Source organism: Anomalospiza imberbis, chromosome 1 (genome assembly GCF_031753505.1).
Source record: "Anomalospiza imberbis isolate Cuckoo-Finch-1a 21T00152 chromosome 1, ASM3175350v1, whole genome shotgun sequence".
Taxonomy (NCBI): domain Eukaryota; kingdom Metazoa; phylum Chordata; class Aves; order Passeriformes; family Viduidae; genus Anomalospiza; species Anomalospiza imberbis.
In genome coordinates, this window is record NC_089681.1 from 3,151,494 (window position 1) to 3,169,647 (window position 18,154).

General features: G+C 45.9%; 1 protein-coding gene across 3 annotated transcripts; it reads left to right on the top strand.

Moving 5' to 3' along the window:
- The first annotated feature begins 1,607 nt into the window (after positions 1 to 1,607).
- On the top strand, positions 1,608 to 17,735 carry THUMPD2 (THUMP domain containing 2). Of its 3 annotated transcripts, none has more exons than XM_068179801.1 (11): positions 1,608 to 1,713; positions 2,560 to 2,692; positions 3,836 to 4,251; positions 5,414 to 5,491; positions 7,717 to 7,769; positions 8,077 to 8,164; positions 9,026 to 9,097; positions 9,672 to 9,786; positions 13,021 to 13,138; positions 14,641 to 14,715; positions 14,800 to 17,735. In XM_068179801.1, the coding sequence occupies exons 1-11, from the start codon at positions 1,615 to 1,617 to the stop codon at positions 15,086 to 15,088; spliced, it is 1,536 nt and encodes a 511-aa protein (XP_068035902.1). In that variant the 5' UTR covers positions 1,608 to 1,614; the 3' UTR covers positions 15,089 to 17,735. The 3 variants fall into 3 exon arrangements, with proteins under 3 accessions (XP_068035902.1, XP_068035913.1, XP_068035890.1); XM_068179812.1 differs by lacking the exon at positions 14,800 to 17,735 and adding an exon at positions 13,816 to 13,905 and having other exon boundaries at positions 14,641 to 14,740; XM_068179789.1 differs by having other exon boundaries at positions 14,641 to 17,735.
- The last annotated feature ends 419 nt before the right edge of the window (positions 17,736 to 18,154 follow it).

An 18,154-nucleotide genomic window follows, 5' to 3' on the forward strand; every position in this document is an offset into this window, starting at 1 on the left:
CTGAATAGCAATAACTATGATCCTGACAGGCCTTATTAAAATTCAGTGTTAAAATATTCAGACACTGATATTTATTGTTCCAAAATACACTATACAGTTTTAACTGTTTCCTATAATTGAGTCTAAAATCTTGAAAAGGAAAATTAATGCTTGTGTTTTTAAAAATAAAATAATTTAAGCAGTTTCAGGAGTGGAAGATCAAAACCAAAATTGTAGGGAAAGCACAGTGGTCTGATACTGAGAAAGCTCCAGAATTGTTTTGACTATGATTTTTCTTACAGGCTGACAAGCATTTATCTGACAACAAGAAATGAAGACAGTGGTTGCAAGATACATAAAAATAGATCTGGCCTGAATGGCCGGTGCCTCATATATTTGTGTTTGCACTGTCAGATGCACCTGTACCAAGCTTTGTGCCATTTAAAACTGTTTGTATATTTTAAAATAGTAATATAATATAATATAATATAATATAATATAATATAATATAATGTTATGTTATGTTATGTTATGTTATGTTAATTTTGAAATGTTTCTGTATTTTGAAGTAAACCTCAGTGCATATCAGCCCATGTTTCTCCACACCTGGCTGGCCGTGCAGGCTGCTGCCAGTGTTCTCTCACCTATCAGTGCAGGTGCAGGGCCTGTGGGCAGCTCTGAGGGGAAATACAAGGAGGATTTTTTTTTTTTTTTTCAATAATCTCACACAGGCCTGCTAAACTTTAGGAATGTTACTAATAATTTTTAGAGAATTACAGAAACACCTTCTGTGGCTGAGAATCTGTTTTGCACAGTAGCCTTAATAAACAGAGTATGTACCATACAAAAACACTACGAAATGCACACTGAAGCTTTTGAGCATGAAATGCAGGTGCTTGCCGAGGTCCTCACACCTTTACAGTGCTGTTTATGTGTGAAGGGTGCAAGGACCAACTCAAGAGCTTTATTTTCTTTGCCTAAAGTCATAAACCTATTTACAAACATTTGATGAAAAGGCTGTAACATACATTCTTTATCTTAGTTATGGAATGCAAGCTCCTAGCTTTTCTTTTTTGCAAGATTTTTCTCTTTTTCCTTGGAGGAAGAATCACTAATGTACTGAATTCAGATCCTCGGTATTCTGCTGGCTGGTATCTGTCTTGTGTAATTTACTACATAGTGAATTTAGAGCTCTGAATAGATCTATTTGCCTGTCCTTTTTCCTTTGAAGTTGGAGGTCATGCCAAAACAACAGCTGGAACGTTCTGCTGAAGTGTTTGTGTAGAATAACAATGGAAAGTAATTTTTTTCACTCCTAAATTTGCAATGAAAACAATCGTGTGTACTATACTCTGTGTATCTGTATTATTTATATATATAATATTTATTTATTTATATATCATCAGTACACAGGACTAATTGTACAGAGAATAAAGCCATTGCAAGTGCCTGAGCCCGCCCTGCTGCACAGCTGGTGACAAGTATCCTGTGCATTACCGTACGGAAAACGCGTTTGTCCTACACAAACGGCACGTACGGGTTGGATATCCGCAGGCTAAATGAAATAAATCCGGAAACAATACAAAACCAGGGCGCTTTTAGATCCCGCCCCCGGGCAGGGCCCGCCCCGCCAAGATGTCGTCGGCAGAGGCCGGGCGCTTCTTCTGCACGGCGGGCCGCGGGCTGGAGCCCTTCCTGGCGCGGGAGGTGCGGGCGCGGCTCGGCGCCACCGAGGTGAGCGGGAGCCAGAGCCGGTGACCACCCGGGCGGTCTGGTCCGGGTGAGCGGGGAGCAGGAGCCGGTGCCTCCCAAGTCGGTCCGGTCCGGGTGAGCGGGGAGCAGGAGCCGGTGCCTCCCGAGGCGGTCCGGTCCGGGTGAGCGGGGAGCAGGAGCCGGTGCCTCCCAAGTCGGTCCGATCCGGGTGAGCGGGGAGCCGGTACCGGTGACCATCCGGGCGGTCCGGTCCGAGTGAGCGGGGAGCCGGAGCCGGTCGGTGCCTGCCCGGACGGTCCGGTCCAGTTCGGGTGAGCGGGAGCCGGAGCCGGTGCCTGCCCGGACGGTCCGATCCAGTCCGACTCAGCAGGGAGCTCCGCGGCCGGAGCCCGGCGAGCACGGCCCGGGTTGTGCCGCTCCCCGCGCGGGGCTGTCCGGGGTCGGAGGGGCTCACCCGTGGGGAGCCGGGGCTGGCCGAGGTCGGAGGGGCTCAGCCGTGGGGAGCGGGGGCTGCGCTGCCCGCGGGGCTGTCCGGGGTCGGAGGGGCTCACCCGTGGGGAGCTGGGGCAGCGCTGCCCGCGGGGCTGGCCGGGTTTCGGAGGGGCTCACCCGTGGGGAGCCGGGGCTGGCCGAGGTCGGAGGGGCTCAGCCGTGGGGAGCTGGGGCAGCGCTGCCCGCGGGGCTGGCCGGGTTTCGGAGGGGCTCACCCGTGGGGAGCCGGGGCTGGCCGAGGTCGGAGGGGCTCAGCCGTGGGGAGCCGGGGCTGCGCTGCCCGCGGGGCTGGCCGGGGTTGGAGGGGCCCCGCGGGCCTGCGGAAGGGCTCACCCGGAGCCGCCCGGCCGGGTCCGACGGGTGTTCTCCCCGGAGGTGGACTGCGTCTCGGGAAAAGTATTCTTCAGGGCGGCGGTGGGGCCCGGAGAGCTGCGGCAGCTGCGGTCGGGGGAGCGCCTGTTCCTGCTGCTGAAGAAGCACAGCCCGCTGCCGGTGTCCGGGAACAGAGGTACGGACACGGACTACACGGAACGGGAAGCCTTGGTTTGAGTCCTGGCTATAAAACTGGAGGTGTTTGGTTTTTTACTAGTGGCTGTAGTTCTAATTGATACTAATCGATTCTGAAGTGTCTTTCACTCATGCGTGTTTTTAACATTTTTTTTGACCTGAAAAGGGCTTTTAAATTGTTTTCAATAACTATCTTCCAGCTTGTATTCTGCTGGTACTAAGTGTATATATGTATTTTAGAGACTCTCTCCCCTGCCCAGCCTCAAAAAAGAGAAGAACACTCCACCCGAAAGCCAAAGTTCAGTTCTGGATCTTTTGTGTTTATTTTAACAATAAGTCTTATTTTCTGTTAAAAAAAGTGAATCCCAACCTTTGTCTTGTGTCAGTTTACTCTTAAGTACACAGCTTCCTTCTAAGTCTCAGCTGCTTGGGTTATGCTCTCTGTCAGTGTTGGAGTGAGAATTTCAAGTTAGATGGATTGATACCTGCCTGCTGGTGGATTTCTATTTGGGAGATTACCTTCAGCTTTGAGGATGAAATTTGATTGTGATTCTAAAATTTTAAGTGATAACTGGAAAGGCTTTTATTTTTTCCTTGACCAGCTGTGATGTATTTAAGTGAATTGACCTCTCTGTTCCTCATGCCTCTCTTGTGGCTAGCTTAGGACTGCCCACACCTGAAGGCACAGTGATGAATGGGAAGCAGAAGTTTTCTTTCTGAAAGAATAAACTTGTTTTTGCCTGAGTTGACTCAAAGTAATTAATGTTTGTATCCGTCTTTCAATTGTGAGAAGTGTCTTGCATCGCTTAATCCTGGGCCAGGTGCTTTCTGTGGAGGGCGGCATGGTAGGCAGGTGCTCTGTGCCTGGGAATGACTCTCACAGGTGCTCTGGTTTTTCTCCAGCTGCTGAATTCTTGTGCAGAACTCAACCCTGGTGTGATTTAGTCTTGGTTGTGCAGAGCTGGTAATGAGAGGGGGTGCCAGTGGCTCCTGGTGGGTGCTGAGACTCAGCTGTGCCTGTGATTCTGGATTCACACATTTTGAAATCTGAACACAGCTGCTGTGAGCAGCTGTTCTCAGCTTCTAGGGAAGTGAAATGCCGAGGCTTGAGGTACTTAACCCAAATCTGCTTTTTTTCTTCCAGGAAAAATGCTTCGTGAGATTAAAAGCCTTGTCATTGAGGAGCCAAAATACTGGCTGGATATTATCTCTGTTTGGAGAAAGCTTCATGGACACAAGGGGAAAACAGATGATGGCTCTCAAGAAAACACATTGGCTCTGAAGAGAAAGTCAGAAGAAGAGACAAATACTGCAAGTAAAAGGCAGAAAACAGAACAAGTGAGAGCAATTGTGTCTGAGGAGTGTCAGGTGGGAGCTGGAGAGACCTGTGAGGCACCAGACAGAATGAGCGGGCAGGAGTGTTGGATTGAGAGGAGGAATTCCTCAGAATTCCCTTCCAGAGGCAGTGGAGAGCATCCTGCTGCCAATGAGGAGCTTAGCTTCAGCTTCAGAGTGTCTTGTCGTTGCAGTGGAGCGATTGCCAGAATACTGACTTCACAGGTATGCTGACGTACCTGCTTTAAAAAATTCAGCAAGGGTGAACAGAGGTGTGTAGTTTGTCATTTCAGTTGTGTTGTGTCTTCTGGAATAATAAACTGATGTAAGCTTTTTCTGTATTTTCTCAAAAAGCCCTTAACCTGCATTCCCCTTAAACAACTGGAAATACAAATGCTGTTTTTAATTTCTGTGCACTATTACCCTTCATGTTTTTTCAAATCAATACCTTTTGTTGAGGATAAGCAAAGGTGAGAGTTTGAGGGTCTGGGCCCGTGGAGGCTGAGGAGTGATTGGATAATTTACAGCTACTTGAAGGGCCATTGTAAGGACCATGGAGCCAGACTCCTCTCAGTTGTGGCAGTCTGGGCCAAGGGGTAAAAGCCAGAACTTGCAGCTTCACTTGCCTCTGGTTGGTTATTGGGCAGGATTTGTTCTTCAGGAATACAGTCCTGGGATGAGTCTTGGGAGAAGTGGAGCTTGGTCCTTGGGAAAGAATAGTGGCATACAGTCCTCCATAGGTCTCTTCTGTCCAGTCCTCTTCCCATCTGGGCAGGTGTCTCCTAATTGAAGGTGTCAGTAGTTTAGATTTTTTTCCTCCTAAAGCTAGTGCCTTGGTGAGGTGTGACACATGAGCTTGCCTACAAGGGTGTTTGCCTGAATTTGTGCTATGTTTGAACTTCTACTCTGAAGGTAATCAGAGCTTCCTATATGTAATGAAAGCATTAAAACTGTGAGGTGTTGTTGTGCATTTGCAGGTTTTCTGTTGGGTAATCTGCCTTAGAGCCATCGGAAGTATTTTGTGCGTGTGATTAAGAATTCCAAAATGATGGCAGTCACAGAATATTCTGAGTTGGATGGGACCCACAAGGATCAAGTCCAGCTCAAGTGAATATTTTGTAGTGACTTGGTCAGGACTGGAACTTCAGCCTCTCCTCTCTCACTACAGCTGAGTGTTGCTTGTTTGCCATGTGGTGTGTTTGCTTTGCCCCTTGCTCACCTGCTCTGCCCTGTTGTACCCTTTCTGGTGTGAATTGTGTGAGTTACTCTCTTAGGCATAGACTCTCATTTCCCAGGAATTTCTGAGGGTTGCACATCTGAGGCTGTGCACTGCAGTTTCCCGAGTTCTGTCTTTTTTTACTGCCTGTGACTGTTCTCCCCCTTGCAGGAGGTCGGAAGAGCCATTGGCACGGCGCTGGTGAAGCAGTGCGGGTGGCGTGCTGATCTGCGGGACCCTGACCTGGAGGTAGGCCTACTTGTGTGCCTGTGGATGCTTCCAGAGTCACCCCGATTGCTTTTCCTCCCTGCTCCCTTTGCACGTGGGACCATGGCCTGAATTTACCTGGACATCAGCTGGTGGTGCTGAGAAAAGCGTGTGTGTGGCCCTGGTGTGTGTTTGTGTGCCTTCCAGAGCTCTGGCATGAACCCAGCCTGGCTGCGGGGCCTGCATTGGGAGGGGAAGGATCCCTGGAGGAGTTTCAGGATCCAGCACCCCACAGGCTGCTGGACTCTGTGAAAGAATGGAACTCACCTGAGCCATGGGGTGTCTGTGGAAGGATCCCTAGAAGAGTTGCAGGATCCAGCACCCCACAGACTGCTGGACTCTGTGAAAGAATGGAACTCACCTGAGCCATGGGGTGTCTGTGGAAGAATCCCTAGAGGAGTTTCAGGATCCAGCACCTCACAGGCTGCTGGGCTCTGTGAAAGAATGGAACTCACCTGAGCCATGGGGTGTCTGTGGAAGGATCCCTAGAGGAGTTTCAGGATCCAGCACCTCACAGGCTGCTGGACTCTGTGAAAGAATGGAACTCACCTGAGCCATGGGGTGTCTGTGGAAGGATCCCTAGAGGAGTTTCAGGATCCAGCACCTCACAGGCTGCTGGGCTCTGACTGTGAACATGGAACTCACCTGAGCCATGGGGTGTCTGTGGAAGGATCCCTAGAGAAGTTTCAGGATCCAGCACCCCACAGACTGCTGGACTCTGTGAAAGAATGGAACTCACCTGAGCCGTGGGGTGTCTGTGGAAGGATCCCTAGAGGAGTTTCAGGATCCAGCACCTCACAGACTGCTGGGCTCTGACTGTGAACATGGAACTCACCTGTGCCATGGAGTGTCTGTGGAAGGATCCCCAGAGGAGGAGGATCCAGCACCTCACAGGCTGCTGGGCTCTGTGAAAGAATGGAACTCACCTGAGCCATGGGGTGTCTGTGGAAGGATCCCTAGAGGAGTTTCAGGATCCAGCACCTCACAGGCTGCTGGGCTCTGACTGTGAACATGGAACTCACCTGTGCCATGGAGTGTCTCTGGAAGGATCCCCAGAGGAGGAGGATCCAGCACCTCACAGGCTGCTGGGCTCTGTGAAAGAATGGAACTCACCTGAGCCATGGGGTGTCTGTGGCCTCTGGAGGGGAAGGAAGCAGGCAGCATGGGCTGTTCTCAAGGAGCTGGACTGGAGAATGCCAAAGGAAGAGCCTCCCCCGGGCCTGTCTGTGACAAGCAGCTCCCTTAGTGCACCCCAGCTGGTCCCTGGACACCTCCCAGAGGACTCCTTGCTCCTGACAAGGAACGTTTCTCCAGGAATGTTTGTCCATCCCTGTCCTTGGCTTGTGGAAGCTGCTCTCAGCTCTGAGGTTGAGAGATTCCAGACCTGTAGAAACTGAGTTAATTTCCTGGCACTGGTTTTCCCACGCTGAGCACTATGTACAGCTTTGGTGAGGCTCACGTGCCCCTCCTGTTCTTGCCCAGATTTTTTCTCTGAAGCTGTTCAGGTGCTGAGGACTGGGATTTTTCAGCAGCATCGAGTTTCCCTTTGTACTTTCTGGGGGCAGGGATTGCAGTCATGCAATACCTGCTGGAGAGCTCAGTCTTCTTTTAGGATGCTCTCTATGGGACAGCAGAACAATTTCTTGTAGCTGCCTACATTTCTGGAATGATTATTTGCACGTAACTTCTATCTGAATTGCCCCTTAGTGGCACTTAGTGGGGATAATGGTGGGGTTAGTTGTTGTTGTTTGGTTTGTTTGTTTGTTTGGTGGGGTTTGGTTTGGGTTTTTTGTTTGATTTCTTTTTTGTTTAGTTTTGTATTTTCTTATTTATTTATTTTTTTTGCTAGTATACAGGGAATAATATTCTCCCACTTGTAGTAAATGGATTTATAACTAAAAATTCCCATGCTGTGTTAAGAAAAAATAGGCCCCTTATGAATTCAAGTGCTTGCTGATGGATTTCTGGCTGACAAAATCCCCTTCAGCTTGATTAAGCATTAAATCATCTTTAAAGTGGAATTCACATAATCTAGTGGGATTTCTTCCAATTCATTGTTATTGTTTATAGTGTGCATTTTTGTTCTTAAAAACTGAAATCAGAAGTTTGTAGAAGCATCTGTGTCTGGTTTAAACGAGTTAAAGCTATTGTTGCATCAGTTTGTGAGACTTCAAAATATTTGGATTGGCTTTTTTGTCCTCTTTTAGATCTTTGTACATCTTAATGACATTCACTCTGTGGTGGGGATTCCTCTTTTCAGGTAAGTATTCTCCCCACCAGATTTGTCCTGGCAGTATCAGAGCAGGCAGGATTTGTAAATCTTGCTGTCCAGCATGAGTATTTATCTTTTGGTTTGATAATAATCGCTGTTTTCAAATTAGTCTTGTGATCTGCCTGGGTTTTAAATGAACACACAGACCAGGCTTGGCAGTGAGTTATAGTTAAAAGCAGACTTCTCTGTCTCTCAGGAGATCTGTGCAGTTCATTTGTTCCTTGACATTACATGGGCTTTTCTGGGGGTTCGGCTGTTGTTTTAGTTAATTATTTTGGTTTTTTGTTGTCTGCAGGCTGCCATTGGCAAACAGAGAGTATATCAGAACAGCAGGACTGCGGTCAACAGTGGCATGGGCCATGGCATCTCTGGCTGAAATCAGGGTCAGTGAATTTTCCTTGCCAGGAAATGGGTCCTGAACAAAGGGAGGGGGTGCTGCTCATGGGGGCTGGGAAGGAGTGGGGTGATTTCAATGCCCCATTCCCTGGTGCATGTGGACAGGGTCTGCCATGCCTGTGAGGAATGTGCTGTCACCTGCAGTTCAGCCAGGTGTCTGCTGTAATTCCAGGTACTTCTCAACAGAGCTAATCCTTGGACAGGTACATGTCTAAGTGGCAAGATTTTTTCTGCGATTCAATGACAACGAGAAAATGAAACCTTGTTTGGTGTCATTTTCCAAGGAAATGTGACCTCTTTTCACAGATTAATTTGGCACCAATGTCTGTCTGCAGTCCACTTGTAATATTTCCTCCTGACTGTCACCTCAGGGCTGTCTGCAGTGAAGCTATTGGTGCTTTTTACCATATTCCCTTACAGGCAAGTCTGGCCTGGCATTACCAGAGGTTATTGTTAACCTGTGCTGGATTCAGTGGGATTATGCACATCCCTCTGTGATTGTTAACCTGTGCTGGATTCGGTGGGATTATGCACATCCTTCTGTGATTGTTAACCTGTGCTGGATTCAGTGGGATTATGCACATCCCTCTGTGATTGTTAACCTGTGCTGCATTCAGTGGGATTATGCACATCCCTCTGTGATTGTTAACCTGTGCTGCATTCGGTGGGATTATGCACATCCCTCTGTGATTGTTAACCCGTGCTGCATTCGGTGGGATTATGCACATCCCTCTGTGATTGTTAACCTGTGCTGCATTCAGTGGGATTATGCACATCCCATGTGTGGGCTCTGTCCTATCTGAGGAGTCTGTTTTGCTGGGGATACAGTAACCCCTCTGTTTCTGCAGGCTGGTGCCCTTGTGCTGGATCCCATGTGTGGGCTTGGAACGATCCTGCTGGAGGCTGCCAAAGAGTGGCCTGTGAGTATCCCAGTCTCTGCTGCTGGACATCTGCAGGGAAACTGGTACTTGTGGGACAGGGTTTTCTCTCTGCCAGTTAGGCCAAAACCCATTGCTGACTGGAAATGTGAAAGCAAACCAAACTTTCAGTACAGAGGTTCCCCCAGATGAACATGTCCTGCAGGGTGGTGCAGCTGGTGATTCCCACTGTATTGTTTGTGTGAGGCAGCCACAAGCTTGTGAAGCTTCCTGGGCTTATCCTGGGGTTGGAGGAGTCGGTGTCATGGGACACTCGTCAGCATTAGGGGCAGTGGGGCTGGCTCTACCTAGCTGGGCTCATGGTGTTAGGACATGCTCTTGATATTTCTGTCATTTCAAGTGTCTTGAGCAGACCAGAACATTAAAGGAGTGGAGACAGCATATACTTCCTCTGTTCCTCCACCCTCTAGATTGTGAATTGCTCTGTGTAACAACAGCAGGTGTCCCAGGAAGGGGGCTGCCTTGCAAGAGCTGTGCAACAAGGCAGTTATGAGAAGGGTTTATAAAATAAATATCTTGAGTGTTAACAAAACTACTCCTCTCTGTCTCTGGACAGGAAGCCTGTTACTGGGGTGCTGATATAAGTGACTCACAGTTAGAGGGTGCAGATGGCAATATCAGAACAGCAGGCTTCATGGACAAGATTGAGCTGCTGAAAGCTTCTGTGAAAGGTATGTCTCTGGGATTTCCAGGTGATTTTTTTTTTTGTGTTTCTGGGATTGTACAGGTCGGTTCTCTTGAGGTGATACATTGTGGAGCTAACTTCCAACAAATACCTGGGTGGTGGCTCTGCTGCTGGTGCTAGTGAAGGGATGAAGGGATTATTTGTTCTTCCTCCCTGCTGCCTGCACCTAGAACTTTGATAAGAATGAAGTCAGCAGAAGACAATAAAAATTACAATTGTCTGGCATGGACAGTAGTTGTCTCTCTTCATGGTAAATGTGTGATTTACCACCACAATACCACAAAGAGTATGAACCATGTGACAGTTCTTTTGTATCTTAGTGGAACACAGCCAGGACAAATCCAAATGAAATGCAGCCTGTAGCTTAAATTTACTAGGTGAGTAATGGTGAGAACTCATTAAGCTGAGCTGAATTGTTCATGTTTTGCAGTAGGATTTTGAATGATGATGCCTTTCTCCTCTAAGAGGGAATCTGTTTGCTCTTAATTCACAAACTAGTCTGTAGAGAAGGGAATCATTTTATGACCTTATTCTGGACTTCAGAGTCTGAGGCTAAATTATGCCTATATGAAATCCATAACAGGCAAGCTGGCTGTTTTTCCCTGTACATGAGTGTTGTAGTTTGACATAGAAGTGATTTTTTTCAGAAAGTTAAGTCAAACCAATCAGTAGTCAAGTTTAGATATTAGCACCTGGAGTGACCACTGAAGGCATGGACACGCCTCTGAGAACACAGGGGGTTAAAAGCAAGAACTGCCAGGGTAACTCTCTCTTTAGTTTGGGTCAGAGTGCTGTGCAGACCTCCCCTGCCCAGCCACGGGCTGGGGAAGCCATGTAGCCTAGTCGAAGTAAGCTGAGGGGGCTAAAAAACTGAAACCGAGCCAGCTCCTACAGACAAAAAAGTAAAGAGAAGCAAAAATAACTTTACCCCCCCCACCCCGCCCAGAAAGAAAAGACAAAAAGTCCAGACAACACCTGTAAATTTACCAGCAGAAGAGAAAGAGAAAGAAAAAAGAGGTACCCAGCCTTAGCCTTAAAAATTAGCTTCTAAGCAGAAATTTCAACCATCCGGGGAGTCTAAACTTTTAACTCTTTCCTAGGAAATGAAGGCTTTGTAAAATACAATTTGAAGTAAAAAAGAAACAGTCTAAGATCTAAAATGTTAGAAGAAACAATTTTTAGGTAGAAAGAGATAATAAAGTAGCTTGTAGCTAGACTTTTCTTGTTAACCATAAATGAAACCAAATTCTCCTGCAATAAAATCTACATTTTAGAGGGATGCAGTAGTGAACCAAAGAAACCTACTTCAACAACCACCAGCACAGAAATAGAAAAAAAAGAAAGCTGAAAAAAAAAATAGTGACACCCTCTGTCTTCAAGAAGAAGATAATCTCTGTTCTTAGACCCTCAACCCCAAAAAGAAAATAGAGAAAAACTGTAGTCCCAAAATAAGATACTAAACTGTTGTCTCTTTTAGTCCATAACAAAGCATCCTTAAAGAAACCCTATAAACAGTCTATCCATACACAATAGTAAAAGCACTGTAACACAAAAAAAAAGTATCACACTAGCAGATTTTCTCCGGGTGGTTGCCATGTATAACATGGAAACACAAAAGTGACAATTGTGTTTCCTAGAAGAGTCTGTAGTGCAAGAGAAACTTCTCTCTCCTCTCTCCTTTGAGGGACCAAGTATTAATTATCTGAAAAGTAACAACTTGATCAAAAATCCTAAGTAGTGTCTCACTGTAGTTTTGTTTAAAAATTAAGTAAAAAGAAGAAGAGTGTTTTAGAGAGTCTTCATCCTAGATTTAGTGTCTGTGTTTTTTATAGTAGTAGTAGTAGTTTAATAAAGTTTTTTTTTTTGTTATTAAACTTAAACTTACTCTACTCTGTTCCTAATCACATCTCACAACAATTATTTAGAAAAGTACATTTGCATAAGAGCGCTGGCATTATGCCAGTGTCAAACCATGACAATGAGTGATGAAGTGCACTTTTTTTTTACCTTGCAGTATTTATTTCTTACTGGAATGGTAAGAAATATTATTTTTTATTAAAATGTAGGTTTATTTCTCACTTAAAAGCTGTCTTTGACTTTGGTTTCTAGGATAATAGAAGGTACTTGGCTGTCAGGTTTTCTAAACAGAACAAGTTGGTGTCTTCATCACTGGTCAGAAGCTGTTCCTTCTGCATGTCTTGAGCAGGGCTGTAGGTGACATGTCCTTTCATCTGCAGATAAAATTGATACCCAGTTGTTGTGCTGCAAGTGTTGACCCAAGAATGGTCCAGGAGGCATCTCCAGCTAGTTGTAGAAAAGTTGGCATAGAATCTCAGCAGAGAGTTTAGGTGAGGAGGGACTGCTGGGAGTCTTTAGTCCTGCTCTCTGCTCAGGGCGGTGTCCAGTCAGTTTGGAGCACCCTGAGGGATGGGAGGGACCCCCAGGGTCTGAGGAGGGGTCTCAGCCTGGCCTGCACAGCCTGGCACGGGATGGAGGGACCCCCAGGGTCCCAGGAAGGATCCCAGCCTGGCCTGTACAGCCTGGCACAGGATGAAGGGCCCCCAGGATTTGAGGAGGGGTCTCAGCCTGGCACGTGGCTGACCTTCATCACCACAGGCGCAGTGCTACATCTTCCATAGGGGAGCTGATCTCAGCTGGGATGCAGAAGCTCTAAGGTGACACTTCAAGGACACGAGCTCTGACAGAATCCAAGTGATGCTGGCTGTAACCAGCTTCCTGGGGGGAGAAAGGGGGGATGGAGAGGAATTTGGGGTGATTCCTTGCCGCTCATACATGTGCATTTGAACATTTGCACTGAGTAAAGTGCTCACAAACTTAGCTCTTCTTTTGTGTTTTCCTCAATGATTTTCATGTTTAAGATGTGCTGAATGTTGAGAGGCAGTAGTTAATTTGGGACCATGTAGTGCCCTATAGGAGAGTCTTGCCGCAGAGGCAGACATCCTCAGGAGCAGAGACTCTGCAGACTGAACGGAGCTGCCACACATTTGTCTCCTCTCAGTCTGCACAGGGGTGGTGGCTCCACAGTGGAGTTTGTGAGGGCAAGTGCAGAAGGAGCTATGCATAACCCAAAATGTGGGTTATGTGAATCTGCATAACCCAAACAGAGCTGGCAGGCAGTGTTGAAGGGGGAACAGGGGCATAGCTGCTGTGCATTTTTCACACAGTCAGAGATAAATAAAGACCTGCCTTTATTCTGCAGCACTGCCATTGCCTTCAGAAAGCTTTGACAGCGTTATTTCAGATATTCCATTTGGGAAGAAGTTCAAGACCACGAGTGATGCCCAGCTCCTGCCAGATATTCTCCAGGAAATGGAGAGGTACGTGTGGCCTTTGGCACGCTCAGGATTTGGTGGAAGTGCCATGGCAGTTTGTGATCTGAGCATTCAGCCAACTTCAGATGTGCTTTATTCCATAGTCTCCAGCTCTGTAGTGTGACCCTGCAGGCTGTGGCAGTCTCAGCCCTTTACTTGTCCCTTGGAGGCTGCTGTGTTGTGTTGTGTCTCGCCAGCAGTGAGTGCCGATGGCAGCTCGGCTGCCAGGGGAGGATCCTGTGTGAGCCATGCTCACAAATGCTCTTTGCAAGGCACGATGGTGAAATGTTTCTGAGCCACACTCTGAAGTGTGGCAGAAAGGAGAAAGAGGAGAGGCCTACCGGGACAAAGTTAAATCATGGCCAAGCAAATAAAGCTATAATCCTTTTTCAGCTGAGGCCTGCTTGTATAAAATCAGTCTTTCCTTTTTGAGGTCATAGACAAGCTTTGACCAGCCTGCCTTGGCAGCAAGGTTCTCAGACTAGAAGAAGTGGCATGCATTGTCCTTGCTGTCCAGGAATACCTCACTAGCAGCCTGGGCTGGTTTTAGGTGTGTTCTTTCATCTCTCACTGTGTCATTTGGTGGCAGAGTTGGGCCAAGGTGATAGCTGGGCTGCTTCTAACAAAGAGGTCAAGCCATCTTCCCCTCTACTTCTTGCCTGAAAAAGAAGCCTGTTCTCTAGGACTGCTCTTCAGGGGGTGTTGATGTCACTCAGCCAATGCAGGAATGTGATGGGAAGGTGGTGGGGAAGGTGGCGTGGCTACACAGAATGGTGTGGCAATCCTACCGTGCTTGTCTTCTGGCCTTATTTGCTCTATTGGTCCTTCCTAAGTAAAATATTCCCTTTGGAAGGTGGAGATGAGGAAGGGGCCATTACCATGACAGCCTTACCAGTAAAACTGTTCAAACCACTTGCTGTAAGCTGAGTCAGGATAGTATTTTCCCCCTCTTTCAAAGCCATGTGTAATGTTTGGGCATATACCTAGAAAAAATAATTGCAAACAATGGTTGATTTTCCTCTGCTTCCTGAGTTTGCAAGCCATTAAGGATCAGTGGAACAGGGAAAGGGCAGACCTTTTAAAGTTTCCAAAAGGAAGGGCCAGTTTCAGAATTACCCTACTAATCTGAGCAGCCCTTGCTGCACTGGGAGGCTGTTCCTTTGCAATCTCCAAAAACCCTGGGCTTGATGGTCTCAATCCTTAAAACAATGCTGAGGGGGGTCAAAAATGAGTCCCTCTTCCCTGCTAACCCAATAGAAAGAACTGTTAACATCAGAAATGTTTTGGAGTCAGGACAGGGCCCTCTTCTCCCGTTGAGAAAGAGGTAGGAAGATCGGGGACTTAAATTCCCCTTGGAGGTGCAGCTCACTGAGCTGAGCTGTGACATGCTCAGGTGTTTCATTGAATGCAGGTGGCATCTGAAGTGTCAGCAGTGGCAAAGTTCTGCACAAGCAAAGGGATGCCAGGAGGGATCAACACCTAACCTTTCTTTTTCCTGTGATTGCCAGAGTGCTTCGTGTTGGAGGGACCCTGGTGTTGCTGCTGAGCCAGGAGCTCCACAGACACGTGGATGGTTTGACCAGGTGTGTGGGAGGTAACCCTGGTGAGACCTCTGCTGATGGTGACAGTGGAGCAGCCCCTGCACAAGCCATGGATGGTTTGACCAGGTGTGCTGAAGGTGCCTCTGCTGATGGTGACGGTGGAGCAGCCCCAAGCATGGATGGAGATTTGTCCTCCTTGGCACAGGGAGGTGGAGAACCCATTATCAGCAGATATTTTGGGTCTCTGCTGCCAGAGGCTGTCTATGCCATCAGCCTGGGCAAGACTGATGCTTTCATACACAAATACAGGAAGGTGTCTGCTGCTGGGAGCAGCAGAACTGGGACTGGGAGCTGTCCCAGTACTGGGACACTCCCTGGAACTGGGAGCTCTGGGCTGAAGGAACTTGAATCCTGAGAGGCTTCAGGAGCAGCAGGGCAGGACTCGGAGGAACTCTACTGATGTAGACAAACCCACTGCCATCCCTTAGATCGCCTCCCATTCTCTAGATGTCCCAAGGCACTGTGCTGTTCTCTCCTTGGTTTTTAGAAGAGGTGGAAGATGCCAGTTCTACTGTATTGGATACAGTGAAAGAGGATATAGTCTATTGTAATGTGGCAGAGTCCTCAAATCCTTGTTTGTGGCAAAGCTGCTCACTACTGGGAGGAGTTTCTGTGGGAGAGAAAGTCTGTATTTGTAGAACTGCAAACCACATGTGGTAGCCTGTGATCTTCGGACTGCCCACTCCAGCTATTAATTTTAAAGTAATATTTACAGCTTTGTCTGTTCTAACTGTTCTTTGTGTTCAGGTTGTTCTTAGGTGGAGGATAGGCGACCCCCCTGAGATGCTGAGCAGGAAGGGAGGACAGAAGGAGAAGCAGCAACACTGACAGCTGGAGTTGCAGCCAGTCCTGGGCCCTGGCTCTGTGTTGTGTGTCCTCTGTCCTCCCAGCCCTGCCTCTCCCCCTCTCTCCTGCAGTTTTGTGACCCATTTTTTTCTTCCCTGTACCTCTTCTTTTCTCTTAATTCTTCTGTCCTATCAAAATAGGGCTTTTAGAACTGTATCAGCATTTAAGAAAGGGCCCGAGGCAGTACTGAAATCACTCTTCTTTGGGTTTTAGCATTCTTTGTACAAAGGCTGAGATAGCAAAAACCAAAAATCATTGCACATTTTCTGTGAGAACTAAACATAAAGACTTCTTACTGCTTTCCTAAGCCATGTCAATCTGTAGGAACACTGGAGGCCTTTTGGGAAGGGAATATTAGGATTAAAATACTTAATAAATTTCTGTATGCTTCTGTGTCAAGCTTTTCACTGAAGATTGCCTTAAAGAGCAGAGTTGGGTTTAATAATGTTATTTTGTTGACTTCAACACAGTTTCTCTCAAATGTTTTTACTGAAAAAAGTATAAAATGGGACTATATTTGCATTTTCAAACACACTGTCCTGTCCTAAAATATTTTGTAGTTATTAATGTATATTTTTGCAGCTGTAGAGTTTATGATAAAGACATTCTTTTGAAACTCAGTGGCATTTTAGATTAAAGCAAACTTTGTTATGTAAGGGTAATGTTGGGGGCATCGTTTGTGTTTGTTCTGGTTTCTGGTTTTGGTTTGGTTTCATTTGGCTTGATTTTATTTACATTGAGCATATCAAAGAATAATGTGTAATTGAAGTTAGAAATTGTTACTTTTTTAAGAACAATTACTTTGAACTTTGATTAACTATATCTGGTGTGGTTCAGTATTCTTCATTGTGTTTACAAAAACTTTTAGAAATGTCTTGGTGAGAATTTCTGCTTTGGTATTTTAGCAGAAAGCAGTTTAGGCCACCTGTGAGACTTCGTTACCTTGCCCATGAGACATGGAAGGATGGTTTTGTGTTGTCCTGACAAGTTCTTTTTGTGTATTATAGTGCCTTTACCTATGTCCTAGGGCTACTTTTGGTCCTTTTTTTTTTTTTTTTTTGTATGAAAGCTGATTTTTCTAGTCTTGCAACACCTACAAAAAAGGAATGTAAATGGCACTTGCAGTGCTAATTGTCATACTGACCCTCATTGTTTGTATGTCCTGCATTTCTGGAGACAATGAACTGATGTCTTCAGTCTGTTGCTTTTTCAGGTTGTTTGATGCTTTGTGGTTTATAGTTTTGAGACCTGAAAATAATGATGTGTGCCCTGTAGTCATACCAACACTGAAAATTTTCCAGGTGTTCCCTCTCTTTGCTGCTGAACTGCATTCCATGGAAAAACACATCCTAAAGAAAGATCTATGTGTGAAATTCTGAGACTTGCTGTAAATATAGATTAATTCTTCTGTAATCACTTGGATCATATATTATCATATATAGCAGTCATACAAAAATAATAGAGCTGTTCTTCACAAAACTCTTTTTCTGAGGAATGGCAGCAAAGTTTTCTGTATTTTATTAAAGCAAGTCAACTACAAATACAAATGAATACGTACTTTTACATCAGTACTTCAAGATACTAAAATATATGCAGCTGATTAGAGATAACTCTTTGCAACAAATTAGAAGTGAACCCAGACCTTTGCAAATATTTGTTCTTGTATGGTATACACTCTCTAGGAATTGGATACATTAAAATTATATTTTAGCAACAGCACAGGTATGGTAATTTGCTGTGTTCACAGAATATAAAAAAGCAGACTAAATAGATTCTCAGTGCCATTTGGTATTGGATAAAGTTCTGTGTTATATATGCAAGAATATAATTTTAAATGTTAATGCCATTATGTTGTCACAATTATTCTAGCTTGAGGAGAGTCATAGATTAAAACTGATTTATCAGGGATTTTACAGTCAGGAGGTGTAATTGAACCAGAAGGGAGGTAATTACAGATAGATCCCAAGCCGCATGTTACGAGCTTATAATTAGTCTTCTTGGAATAGCAGATTATGTGACATACTTGGTTTGTTACATATTGCCATTCAAAATGTCCTAGTATTAAATATAGATTGTAATGTTATTACTGGCACACTTTGCTTTGTAACTGTGGGCATCAGCATATCTGAAATAAATACAGAATTTCTGCTCATGCTCATTTATGTATTAGAACCTGTAAAATTTCTCATTTTTGTATACAGAAAAAACATTTGTATATAGGTGGATTTTAAAATAAAAATATATCTATTCTCTACAAGGTTTTAGAATATAAGGAATTATATGGAGGCCCCCTAAGGAGAGGGGCTGTACGTATGTAAATGGCATTATTAAAGCAACACCCGGCAGGCTGGACTAGTTTGATTCATTTTGTGCCTTCTTTTAGGGGCAAGTAAAAAGAGTAGGAGTTGGAGTCTGGGGGGTGATGATATAATTTGGGGCACCCCAGTGTCACTGGGAGAATGAAGATCCAGTGGAGGAGAAGGTGAGTAGGGTGTGAGAGGGGTTAGGTGGGGTCCTCCCAAAAAAGGAAGTGCTGGGCTGCTGTGCAGGGCAGTTGGACTCGTTCTGTGCCTTC

What these genes read in the sequence shown, in the direction of transcription:
- THUMPD2 (XM_068179789.1), top strand. Translation starts at nt 1,615, where the DNA reads ATGTCGTCGGCAGAGGCCGGGCGCTTCTTCTGCACGGCGGGCCGCGGG. An exon ending in CGCGGCTCGGCGCCACCGAG is followed by an intron (nt 1,714 to 2,559) that starts GTGAGCGGGAGC and finishes TTCTCCCCGGAG; the next exon opens with GTGGACTGCGTCTCGGGAAA. An exon ending in AGGCTGCCAAAGAGTGGCCT is followed by an intron (nt 9,098 to 9,671) that starts GTGAGTATCCCA and finishes GTCTCTGGACAG; the next exon opens with GAAGCCTGTTACTGGGGTGC.